At 43.8% G+C, this 13042-nt stretch overlaps 2 protein-coding genes across 2 annotated transcripts in view; one reads left to right on the top strand and one right to left on the bottom strand.

The window, feature by feature from the left end:
• The window catches only part of b3gnt9 (UDP-GlcNAc:betaGal beta-1,3-N-acetylglucosaminyltransferase 9), a 615230-nt gene that overhangs the window by 537525 nt on the left and 64663 nt on the right, over positions 1–13042 (bottom strand). The gene's annotated exons all lie outside the window — the stretch shown is intronic.
• LOC121646959 (iroquois-class homeodomain protein IRX-5-like) lies at positions 9624–12834 on the top strand. Its single transcript, XM_041996111.1, has 3 exons — positions 9624–10090; positions 10530–10917; positions 11397–12834. Exons 1-3 carry the CDS (start codon positions 9863–9865, stop codon positions 11978–11980), a joined length of 1200 nt encoding a protein of 399 aa, XP_041852045.1. The 5' UTR covers positions 9624–9862; the 3' UTR covers positions 11981–12834.

Raw genomic sequence — 13042 nt, 5'->3', positions numbered from 1 at the left:
GTTTAAGATTTTAAACAGAGTATAACGGACACCTTCTAGGTTGCATAAGGTAAGACTAACAGACACAGCCTTGTGTTGGAAGTGCCAGAAGGATTGCAGCCCACTTTTACATCTGCTAGGTCCAGAGATACTGGTCCTCTGCTCATGTTGTGACAGAGGAAGCAGTGGTCAGGGCATCTCTGTTACTAATAGGCTTCATGCTACCGTGACCCCTCTGTTTTCAGTTATCTGGGTTCAGACTGTTCTCATGCTGGGGAGTGGAAGGCTCCGATTACTCCGACCTTCCACTGGTGCACCTCTCTGGATGGCTTTAAAGACAGGTGGGCCTGTTATTTCTTCTATGTAGCCCTTTCAACCCAGGACACGCTGAACGGACTACAACTTCAGCTGGCCTGGGAACGCCTCGGGACCCCCCAGATGAGCTGCCGGGGTGGCTGGGCAGAGGGAAGTCTGGGTTTCTCTGCTTAGGCAGCTGCCCCCACAACCCAACTCCGGATAAGCGGCAGAAAATGGGTGGATGGCTGGAGGCCTTTCATATATCCATCTCATTTTGTTGCCTGTAATGATGTAACTTGATGTAAATGATCTGCTGCTTCTATCTGGATAGTTTCTTTCAGTTTTGTTTTTTTCTTTTATTTTTTCATTTTTTAATTGCCCACATATCGTCAGTATACACACTTAATTGTGTTTTATTGTTTTGTTATTCACTGAATAAGCTGTAAAGGCTCTTGAGTTACAAGTAACCAAGACCTTCAGCATCTCTTTCCTCCTCAGCCTACATTACCCACAATCCCCCTCTGACAGCTGGTTCACAGCCTGGGTGGTGTGACTGATGTCAAATGCTCATACTTTCTCACATTTCAGATAAAAATCTGAAGGTTTTTTAAAGTCAAACATCTTTGAATGCCTCATCAAATCCCATCTGAAGTTGAATCCTGGACACGGGGGCATAAGGAAGTAAATTTAGCCTTTTTTTATTTTATTTTAATATAAAACGTTAAAATTATTAAGGGTTTGAATTTTTCAGGGAACTGCACAAAAAAACGTGTTTTTTGACTCTATTCAGTCAGGTCAGGTAAACACGTCAGTATGGCATATTATGACTTTGATTAGATTTAAATGAATTATGTGGATCTAATTACAACTCTGAGTGAAACTCACCATCTGCCCACATGACTAAAAACCACATAAATTCATGCTGAGGAAAGGAGTTTTTGGCTTACTGTTATCGCCATAATTACTGACTTAAAGGGGTATTGCAACCAAAAATGTGTTTTGGAGATGTAAACAACACAGAATTACTTAATTGTGACAAAACCACATATACTGTTGATAAAATTAGTATTTTCTTTATTTATTTTATAAAAGGGGTTCTTGTGGGTAAAAAAATGGCTCATAACACCTTCTACAGTGGAAAACCAGGTTAGGTTTTTCATGACATAGAGGTTATCTACGTCACGAGAAAATTTTAAGAACCCCATAGCCCCTCCCTCCAGATGCAGGTAGGTGGGTTCTTGCCTCGACTTTGCATAGAAACCACCCCACCAATGCATATGAAGGGATGTGAACTTATCTGGTGTAGATCTGCTAATTTCAGACTCATATTCTTTCAAAGTTACTGATGAAATATTCCTGTAATAGGACACATTTGTGCTTTTGAAGGGTGTAAAAGTAACACCGGCCTTCATTCTTTACCTGCTGACCCTCATCTGGCGACAGACAGCAGCTCACATTGTAGCAGCAGCAACTTCCTGCAGCTGCCACAACCTGCCGCGAGTCTCCATAGCTTTCCAGAGCTTCTGGAGCTGCTGACAGGCCAGCGTAACAGCACTAATGGCTCAAACTCATACGCTTCAGGACCACCTTGTTCAAGTGTAGCTGAGAAGATTCAGGAGGGCAAAAGTCTTCTACCTCAAAGACGTTCTGTGGCATAGCTGCTTTGTGAATCTCGCTTTGCATCTTGCCAGTGAGCTTAGCTGCTGTCTGCCAATCATTTCTGTCAGTGCATCCCACCCCGCCCACTTTCCGCCCCTGATCATCCTACACCTCCCACCCCAACCCTTGCAGTTTCAGCCATTTTTCAAATTTGGCAGTGGGTGGAGTTATGCTGAAAGTAGGGGGTGGAGTTACATTTCAATAGCGGCTAGAGCTAGCCAGAAGCACTAGTGTAATCAAGAATGAGTGACAACAGCAACAGCTAATTACATTAGCAAGAAACAAAAGCGGAAACGGATTGTAAGGCAGTGATGATGAAGAGTAGCACATCAGAGTCAAGATCCCAAAGTAGCAAACGGCCTGCCCCGCCCACTAAAATCCTAGTTGCTGTTTCCTCAATGGTCTGCCACTACTCTTACCAACCAACCATGTTTACAACAAAAAGTGTGCAACTTAGCACAGATTAATCTACACAGTTAACTGTAGAGGACATAAATTAAACTATGCAGGTTACACGACATCAGTCTGATATCTTGCGTTGATTTGTGATGTGCTTGACAGTAATATAACAATAATAATAAATGTGTCATTGCAAAGGTTCTGTTTAATGTTGCTTTAGCATCTTAGCCTATCCACTCAGCCAGGCTGTTAAATCGATCTGCGACTGAATGATCAACGAACTGAACCTGTAGATGTAGTGAAGTTAGTTGATCTATTTCTGAGTATGCTCCATGTATTCTTCGCTGTTTTCTGTGTATTTTTGTAGGATGGCCACTGATCGGCCTGGCTGATGTACTACAGTTGTTTCACTGGTTTTATGCGGACACACATTTTTGGAAATTATTCCGTCTTTATGGAAAACTTTAGGAAATGATTTTGGATTTGTCTCCATGTGAAATAACAGCTGAGAGCTGCTCAGCCATAATCTTCTCTCACATCCTAACAATACACAGTTTAGAAATGGCTTTGGAGCTGCTACAAAGAGATGAAGAAACATAAAACTAGATACATATGGAAGGAAGACTGTTTCATGGGGACGACCAGGGAGAAAAATAAGAAAATCAACATTTCCAGTTTTATTTATTATAATAAAAAGCTTCTTTCAATCAGTGGATGATAAAATGAAAAAGGTTAACAAAAAAAAAAAAAAAGATTATTTTTCTTTATTCAGAGATCTGCAGCCATGAAAGTAACCTGCAGTCTGGTCTGAAGCCATTATCTGCTCTGTGAAGTCTCTCCCTTCCAACGGAAGAGTCCCAGGGGTAGTAATTATATCTCTGATAACAAGGAGTGCATTTCATACTTGAATAATAACTATTAAAACAGAGTGTTTTCCAATTAATTAAACACACTGTCTTTAAGTAACCTCTGGATGTTTGCCCTGCGGGCTGAGCTCAGTTCGAGGCTGCTGGGAGAAAACAAACCAGTGCTTCTTTTATGTAAAAATCCTCACAAACGAGTCGTACCACAGAGAATATGGAGGCGGCAGCGCTGCACATTTCCCTCAATATTCAACTTTGTTCATGTAAACTGTGAACAGAACTTTTTGATATGATAAAGCTGCAGGAAGGCGTCACTTCAGGCCTGCTGGGGCCTCGACAGAGCTTTTCCGAGTCATTACGTCCTCCTGCAGGAGCCGCTCAGCGTGGTTGTCAGCAACAGAGGAGAATAAGAGCTTCACCTTCGCTGCCGCTGAGGGCTTTAATGAAAGATGCTTAAAAAAGCGTGAAAATGCCATCACTAATCTGCTGAAGCCATCTGCAGAGGAGAGGCTTGCATCATTTCACCTGTCAGTGCGGCCGAGCCCACCAGGAGCTCCTCACATTACTCTGGTTTCATTAGGCCCAATCAATATTCGTTTATGGTCTCACCTCCAGGCTGGCTGCAGAGAGAGCAGCAGAGGTTTAAAACCAGTCAGGGACTTTTACCCTCCGCTGGAAACCAGTTACGGATGTTTACCGTCTGCTGGAAACCAGTTACGGATGTTTATTGTATGCTAGAAACCAATTAAAGACATTTACCATCTGTTGGAAACCAGTTACAGATGTTAACTGTCCTCTGGAAACCAGTTAGTGTTATGGTTTCCAATCTGGTCCATGCCTTATTTGGTCATGTTTCCTGTCACTTCTCTACCGTCTCTATTCACAGCTATTAGCCACTAATTAACTGGAGCAGTATCAACATTCCCTCTCTATATAAGCAGGACTGTCAACCCCAGTCCCTGGACCTGGACCTGACATGGACCTGACCTGACTTGACCTAGACCTGGACCTGGATATGTCCTGACCTGACATGGACCTGGCATGGACATGGACCTGACCTTGCTTGGACCTGACCTGACTTGACTTTGACCTAAATCTGACCTGACCTGACCTGACTTGACCTTGACCTTATAATAATAATAATGGATTAGATTTATATAGCTCTTTTCAAGGCACCCAAAGCGCTTTACATTGTGTGAATCCATTATTCATCCACTCCTCACTCATACCTGGTGATGGTAAGCTACGTGTGTAGCCACAGCTGCCCTGGGGCAATAAGCTGACGGAAACGTGGCTGCCAGTCTGCGCCTACGGCCTCTCCGACCATCACCGAACATTCATCCACACATTCATACACCAGCGATGCCAACACTGGAGACAAGGAGGGTTAAGTGTCTTGCCCAAGGACACAACGACAGATGACTGCGGGAGCGGGAATCGAACCGCCGACCTTCCGATCATTGGACGACCTGCTCTACCGCCTGAGCCACTGCCGCCTTGACCTTGACCTGGACCTGACATGAACCTGACATGGACATGGACCTGACCTTGCTTGGACTGGACTTGACTTGACCTGACCTGACCTGACCTGATCTGACCTGACCTAGACCTAGACCTAGACCTAGACCTGGATCTGACCTGACCTGACTTGACCTAGACCTGGACCTGGACCTCACCTGACCTGACTTGACCTGACCTGACTTAGACCTGGACTTGGACCTCATCTGACCTAGACCAGGACTTGGACTTGGACCTGGAACTTGACCTGGACTTGGACCTAGACCTGACCTGACCTGACCTGACTTAGACCTGGACCTGGACCTGGACCTGGAACTGACCTAGACCTGGACCTAGACCTAGACCTGGACCTGGACCTGGACCTGACTTGACCTGACTTGACCTGAACTAGACATGGACCTAGACCTGACCCAGATCACTGCCCCCCCCTGATATTGTGAGCTCTGAAATCTGACCCCTGAAAGTTCCTGACCGAGGATTTGTTGATTTCTGGATTCTGACTGCTGGTTTACATCATGAAACCTGGCTCAGACCCTGGACTCGCTCTCATTCTGTAAGTACTCTATTATTTGGATCTGGATCATCTGTGTCTGCTCTGGCTTCTGGACCTGGGTAAATTTAAATGATTTAGGATCTGGATCTTGGCTTGGATTTTTACCCGTGCTGACTTCTTGGAAACTGTTGGCCCTTTACTACATCAGTCATTACCTTCTTAAACCTCTGCTAGCTCATTTCCTTCAGGTCTTGCCACCATCTGATTGAATTTACCCATCATTCCCTGAAGCTGCTCACCTCCAGACTCTGGCTCATCTACTCACCTGCTCTGCCTACAAACATCACAGCTCCATCCAACAACCTAAACCTGGCTCTCCACAACACCTCTACATGGTAGTCCCTACGGAATTTTGATGGAAATTCTAATCAGATTAAAGACGCCACTTTCTAGCCTCTCTGTTTATAGGCTCTTCTGAGAAACTACTTTCAGCCAGTATTCTAAGTTCCTGATAATCAGCGCTGTGCATCAGTTTAACCAATTAAAACCTTATCCTTTTATTCTGTCACTGGTCCTTTGTGAGTCAATCAGACACAGTTGTTACAGACATTCATATCCACTAAAAACCAGTTACAGACTTTCATGTCCACTACAAACCAGTTACAGACATTCATGTTCACTATAAACCAGTTACAGAAATTCATGTTCACTATAAACCAGTTACAGACATTCATGTCCACTATAAACAAGTTACAGACATTCATGTCCTTTATAAACCAGTTACAGACATTTATATCCAGTAAAATCCTGTTACAGACATTCATGTCCACTATTAACCAGTTACGGACATTCATGTTTACTATGAACCAGACATTTATGTTCGCTATAAACTAGTTTATAATACAGATGGGTTTCCATCCAGAAACCCATCTGCACAAGGTTCCAGATCCTGGACCTCAACGGGTCCAATGGAGGGATGGATCTTCCCCAGATCCTGGACCTCAATGGGTCAAATGGAGGGACAGACCCTAACCCTAACCCTCTGATGGAGGGACGGATTGGGTCCGATGGAGGGACAGATCCTCTCCAGATCCCAGACCTCAACATTATGAAGCAGTGTGGGATCATCTGGAATGGAATGAAAGTTAGAAACATCCAAAGAAGAGCTTTGAAAAGCTCTTCAAGGATCCTGTAGTACTATTCCTGGAGATCTTATCGTGTAAAGTAATCCTGCTCACAGAGAAAAGACCAAAACAGCCTGCTTTCACAGAATCACATGAAGTCAGCAGAGCTTATTCATGTCACATGATCTGGTGGAATCCTTCTTCCCATCAGAGCAGCCATTTTGGTTCCTTACCGACTCTGTGTGTTTCCTCAAAGCTGCCATTTCCACTTGAACCCGAGCCAGAAAGGTGCTGAACAAAACCATCTACTTGCATTGGGTCTAGAGCAAAACTTTGGTTCCCTCTGAAGCAAAGATGAGCCTGAATCAGTATCTGAGCTCCACCTAAAGATCCTGCAGCTCAGCGGTCAAGCAGGAAGCCCACCTGTCGGCCTCGCCGGCTTTCCTCGTGGTGACGGCGCTTTCACTCCTCCTGCTGAGAGGAAAAGCTTCAGCCTGCTAATTATAGACATCAGAAATCAGATTAGCTTCAGGACCCAAGTGAGCTGCAGTCAGATCAGTCTTCTGGTCTTGCTGATCCACCTGCAACCAGGACACGGACACCAGGACTCTGATTTAAGGAAAATATCAACATAATTAATTGATTAATAATTTACTGAGCTGAAGTGAAGCTTGTCAAACCAACTAATTTGATGATTTTTCTGTTTGAATTCACTATGAATGAAGTGACTGTGTTCAGTATCAGCTCTAGAATGTTTCTTCTAACCAAAACAATCCATTATGTAAAATAATCTGATTGATCTGACGCGACATCATCTGCAGCAGTAGCCTCAGATCAACCAGTTATTAAAATTAGTGAAGGTTAAGATATAAAATATTCCTTAAATACTATTTAAATAAGTAGTTGAGATGAAAGAAATTTTCATTAATGATTTCAAACTAAATTTATAGGCATGTATATATATGTAAATATTTCTTTCCTGTGTTCATCATGACCTGATTGTTGTTTTCCAGGTTTACAGGTTGTTGTTTTATGTAGCTCCACCTCTGTGGGTTATTCCAGGTAATTTACCTGCAGCAGGTGGGTATAAAAGCCTTAGTTGCCCTTTGGCAGGGAATGGTGTCCGTGTTAAAACTGTTAAGGAATCTTTTCCGATGGTGGTTGGAAAATGCACACAGTTCTTCAAAAAAATGTTGTGTGTTGTGATCATTTAAACCCACTTTAAGTTCATCCTCCTCTTCAGGTAAAAAGTCTGAAACCACCTAGGTCTGTTTCAAATTTCTATGTCTGCTTTCAACATGATGTCACACCTTGAGGGAGGTAGGAGGGGTGAAGGTGGTTCAAACCAGAACCAGCAAAGTTTTACTTTCTGTTTTCCATCAGTCTTGTTTCCTCAGAGTTTGGTTTAATAAACACATTTCAGCTTGAATATGAATAAATTCATCATCTGAAGTGCAGGAGGAGGAAACGTGCAGAACTTAAAATGGGGGTTGTTTTTAACATAAATAAACTTTATTTGTACAAACTGAGCAGAACCAGCAGGCAACAGCCTCCATCAGAACTCCTGTTCCACCATGATTATCATAAATCTGTTATGTACATATATTTTTATAGTGCGTTTACCTAAAGCGCTTTACATTACACATCACATTCACCCATTCACACACACATCATCGTCATCATCACTGATGGCGGAAGCTAAGACCCATCAGGAGCAATTTGGGGTTTGGTGTCTTGCTCAGGGACACCTCGACATGAGCTCGACAGGCTGAGGATCGAACCGGCAACCCTTAGTCTATTCTACCCATTGAGCCATGCTGCACTCATGCCATCATCATCACAATCACCATCATCACCACAACTGCCATCATCATCATCATAACCATCATCATCACAATCACCATCACCAGCATCACAATCACCATCACCATCACTACCACCATCATCACAGCATTTATTTATTTATTTATTTCGGCATAGTGAAAGTAAATAAAATATTACAGAAAGGAAAAAAACAAAGACCGAAAGGGTGTGGGTGTAGGCTAAAGCTAGTAGCTTATTAAATGCCTACCCATTCTAAAACAACAGCATCATCAGCATCATCATCACCATCATCACAATCACCACCATCACCATCCACATCCTCACCATCATCATTATCATCATTATCATCATCACAATCACCACCAACACCACCCTCATCATCACATCATCATCACAATCACTATCATCATCATCATAATCTCGTTGGACAACAATAGACAAGACAATATTACAATATAACAAAGATACTGTATAACACTTTATATAGAACAAAGACAATACAGGATATACAACGATTAGCACTTGCTTACTTTCACAACCCACTTCCACAAAAGCTATATACATATCATCACCACCCTCATCATCATCATCATCATCACAATCACCATCATCACCACAATCATCTTCATCATCATTAGATAAACTATTTTAAGGCAGCAGAGTGAAGGAACTCGTTTTCATAATATTCTTCATCATCTCTGAGGGAACCTTCTTCATTTCACTAAATTCCTCCAACAGAAAATTAACATCAATTTTATTTGAATAAACGAAGCTACGACTCACCAACAGCTGGAAGGAAAAGAATCACACCAACTTACCTGCAGATGAACCTTATTGTTTGTTTGTTTATTTATTTAATCTTTTTGAAAATAACCAGAAAATATAAAAAGCTGTTTTCTCTTTTTGATGTCTTCAGTTTTTCTGACAGAAGTGAAATAAAATGTTCTGATGTGAAGCTGAAATTAGAAAATATTTACAACTAATTATAATAATTGTGGGTAAATAATAATAATAATAATAATAATAATAATAATAATAATAATAATAATAATTTTTGCATCTCTAAGTTTGAGCCTTTATGTCAGAAAATGATGATGATCAAACTGATGTGTTTAAATGATTCTCAATTTTAATATTTTGTTTTATAAAAATTCATTTATTGATTAAAATAAATTAATCTTGTTAACTGACAGAATTGGTTTTTTTTTCTTTCAGATCAAATGAAAAAACAAATCTTTTAACTAATAATTTATAAGAAAAAGTTTTTCTTCCGACGGAATTATTTCTAGGTATTTGCAGCTGAAAATAAAAGGGCCACACAAGATCCGCAGCTCGCGCTGCACCTGTGTCATGGTTCTGGTTTCTGATCACAGAGGTTCGGTGAAACAGAACCGGTCCCTTAAGTCTTTCTGCTGAACTGTGTGTGTGTGCGCGTGTTGACGACAGTTCGTGGAGTGGCGGGAGGAGTAGCTGAAGGAGGTCCGTGTCTGCAGGAGGTGGAGCTCAGCCTCTTCCTCCATCTCCGGTTCTTCAGTGTGTCCGCGGGTTCCGCAGCAGCCGGAGCGAAGAACCTGCAGCAGGAACGCGCGCACATCCTGCACCTGAAAGCGCCTACGATGTTCCCGGACGCGCCTCTGCCGTCCCGGAAAACCGCGCGCTGATTTTGCCTCGTGCGTAATAGTCCGGCTCCGCGCGCGCTGCTCATCATGGCTTATCCTCAGGGTTTCATCTTCCAGCCGTCCGTGTCGCTGGCTCTGCAGTGCCCAACCTTCGGCTCCGGGGTGGTCCTCGGACCGCGGACCGAGGAACTTGGTCGCTCCTCTTCGGGTTCTGCCTTTGCTCCGTACTCCGGATCGGTGACGTCTCCCGGGTTCAACTCGCACCTTCCGTTTGGCGGGGAGCCCCGGGCCGCCGGCACCCTCAACTCTTTTGTGGTGAGTGCCCGCGCGGGTCGGGACCGAGGAGGGTTCTGGTTCTGTTAGTCCGGTTTGTGATTAAACGGCCCAGGCCCAAACTGATGATCCAGGATCAGGACATTTAAATATGACATTTATTTTGATTACAAAACTTTTTTTCTGGAATTTTTTGTGAAGGTTTTTTTAAAATTTTATTTTAAGGTAAATATTTTTTTAATTAAAATGTAAAATTTTGAAACTTTTGTTCTTAATTTTGAAATTGTTTTAGTTATTTCTTTTTCTTTTCTTTTCTTTTTTTTTGTAACTCAGAAATCTTTTCTGGCCTCTGCAGAATGAAGCTTTCTTTTCCTCTTGGCTTCGTTTTTCAGAACAAATTCAATTTGTTTGTTTGTTTGTTTTGACCTTCCCTGACCACCATCAGACACACTGATCCTAACGTGGTCACTTCCTGTTGCAGAGTCCAGGCTACGACCCGTCCTCAGGCTTATCCGGATCTCTGGACTACCACCCGTTCGGGCCCCTGGGTCCCTACCCATATGGAGACCCCACCTACAGGAAGAACGCCACCCGGGATGCCACGGCCACGCTGAAGGCCTGGCTCAACAAGCACCGCAAGAACCCGTATCCCACCAAGGGGGAAAAGATCATGCTGGCCATCATCACCAAGATGACACTGACACAGGTCTCCACCTGGTTCGCCAATGCTCGCCGGCGCCTGAAGAAGGAAAACAAGATGACCTGGACCCCCCGTAACCGAAGCGAGGATGAGGAGGAGGAGGACATAGACCTGGAGCGCAACGAGGAGGAAGAGCCGATGAAGATGAACGCGGATGAGACAGAGAACGGTGAGTGTGTGTGTGTGTGTGTATCTCAGTCCTTCTCTAAATGGACCAGAACTCAGAGTAAGACCTGATCTCAGGTGATTGGGGGTTCTGTTGGTCCAGCGACTGATCTTCTGAAGCTTCTCATCAAGGTCCTGTCAGAGTGTCAGAACCACAACCTGGAGTGAGAAACGGTTTTGTACAGGTCCAGAAAATATTTTTCTTTTAGACTGAAAGGCAGAGACTGGTTTTTGATCATCAGAACATCAGCCGATCGAGAACTGATCAGTTTTTTCCTGGAAAAAAGCAAAAAGGAAGAATTTAAAAATTTCTGTGATCTGGTTCTGAAATGAATTGATGATCGTATTGATCATGATTCTGTAAGTGAATTTAACCTGTTCTGATGTGACTCACTGAGTTCTGGTCTTTGTTCTGTTCTGACCTTGTCTGTGTTCTAATCATGCTTCTGGTCTGACCCAGTCTGTGTTCTGTTCTCTCCACAGTGACCCGTCGGGCCCTGGACTCCTGTGTTCTGGCCTTCCGGGACGACAGCGATGTGGATCGAGGTTTCAGTGATCCGGACTCTGGGGACCAGAGACTGGCCCACCAGCCGGGTCCCACCCCTGTGTCGGGGGCCCCTCCTCAGAACCAGGCCCTGAACTTGCTCAGAGTTTCTGAGTCATCATTGAGTCCACCCCCTAAAGAACATGTGGACTCCTGTGGTGCCACCCAGGGGCCAAATTCGGGCCCCAAACCAAAACTGTGGTCCCTGGCCGAGATCGCCACGTCAGATAAAAGTAAAGGAGGCATCGACTTCTCACAGAGTGGGTTGGCAGTTCAGAACCCATTCTCCCACGGTACCACCCTGACCCGACACCTGTACTACACCTCCCCCTTCATCCCTGGATACTCCAGCTTTGGACCCCTGGGGCCTCTGCACGGTGCCGGTTCGCATCTAAACGGATTACAGCAGAAGATTCTGCAGAGGGCTGAAGCTGCAGCCCGAGACTGCCGGTTCCCCAACCAGAACCAGAATCAGAACCAGCTGGAGCTGCACAAAGTCAAGAGAGGCATGACAAACGTGTAGAGGCTGCTTTTCCATAGTTGAGCTAGCCGGACCTGAATCAGCTGGTTCTGGTGGTAGAATGGGCCGAACCCGGAGACATAACCAGCTGGACCCATAGGCAGAACCGGCCGAATGTGGAGGCATGACCATCTGGTTCTGGTGGTAGAACTGGCCGGATCTGGAGGCAGAACCAGCTGGACCCGGAGGCAGAACCGGCCGAATGTGGAGGCATAACCATCTGGTTCAGGTGGTAGAACTGTCCAGATCAGGAGGCAGAACCAGTAGGTTCTGAGTGGCAGAACCAGATGGACCTGGTGGCAGAACCGGTTGGGTGTGGAGGCAGAACAAGCCGGTTCTGGTGGTGGATTCTGGGCGCTCCGGCTTTGATTGATTTCCCTTCAGATGGTTTTTCTATGTTGATCCGATGTAACCTTCGTGGCCCGGTTCTGCACCGAGTCTCATTAAAAGACAATTTTCTTAAAGTCTTAAAGTGATGCCTGCGTTTATTTCCTCCAACTGAACCGAACCAGGATCCCAGGCTCGTTGGAAAATATCTGCAGCTGCTCACGTTCGGTCCCAGTTGAGTTTAGCTCTGATCAGGTTCTGTTCAGCTTCAGAACCAAACTTAGCAGAATTCATTTCAACTGTGGGCTTCTGATCAGAACCGGGTCCACAGTGAGTCAAAGATCCGTTTTTATCCCGTTTGAATCATCAGTCTAAATGTGGATTCAGAGCTGTCCATCACTGATCCAGTTTCTTCTGATGGACTGACCCAGTCTTTAAATAACCGGATCAAACCGGCAGCACTTGTTCACAAACTCATAAAATATGGAGGCAGAAAAGCGTCACAATGACATGCATAAATACAGATTTGAATAAATAATTAAATGTGTCATTCATTTTTTAAATTTAGAAATAAACTCATTAATCAATAACTACTGAAACGTGTCATTAATTTAAAAATGCTAGAAATAAATATATATATTTTCATATATCATCTTTATAATCAATTATTTAAAATTTGTCAGTAGTTAATGAAAATGTAATAGTTTAATCAATTAATATTTAATTTATCTATGAAGT

The sequence above is a fragment of the Melanotaenia boesemani genome, chromosome 10 (genome assembly GCF_017639745.1).
Source record: "Melanotaenia boesemani isolate fMelBoe1 chromosome 10, fMelBoe1.pri, whole genome shotgun sequence".
NCBI classification, from domain to species: domain Eukaryota; kingdom Metazoa; phylum Chordata; class Actinopteri; order Atheriniformes; family Melanotaeniidae; genus Melanotaenia; species Melanotaenia boesemani.
Note: the sequence above shows the minus strand (reverse complement) of the source record. Positions and strands in the feature narration are given on the sequence as shown.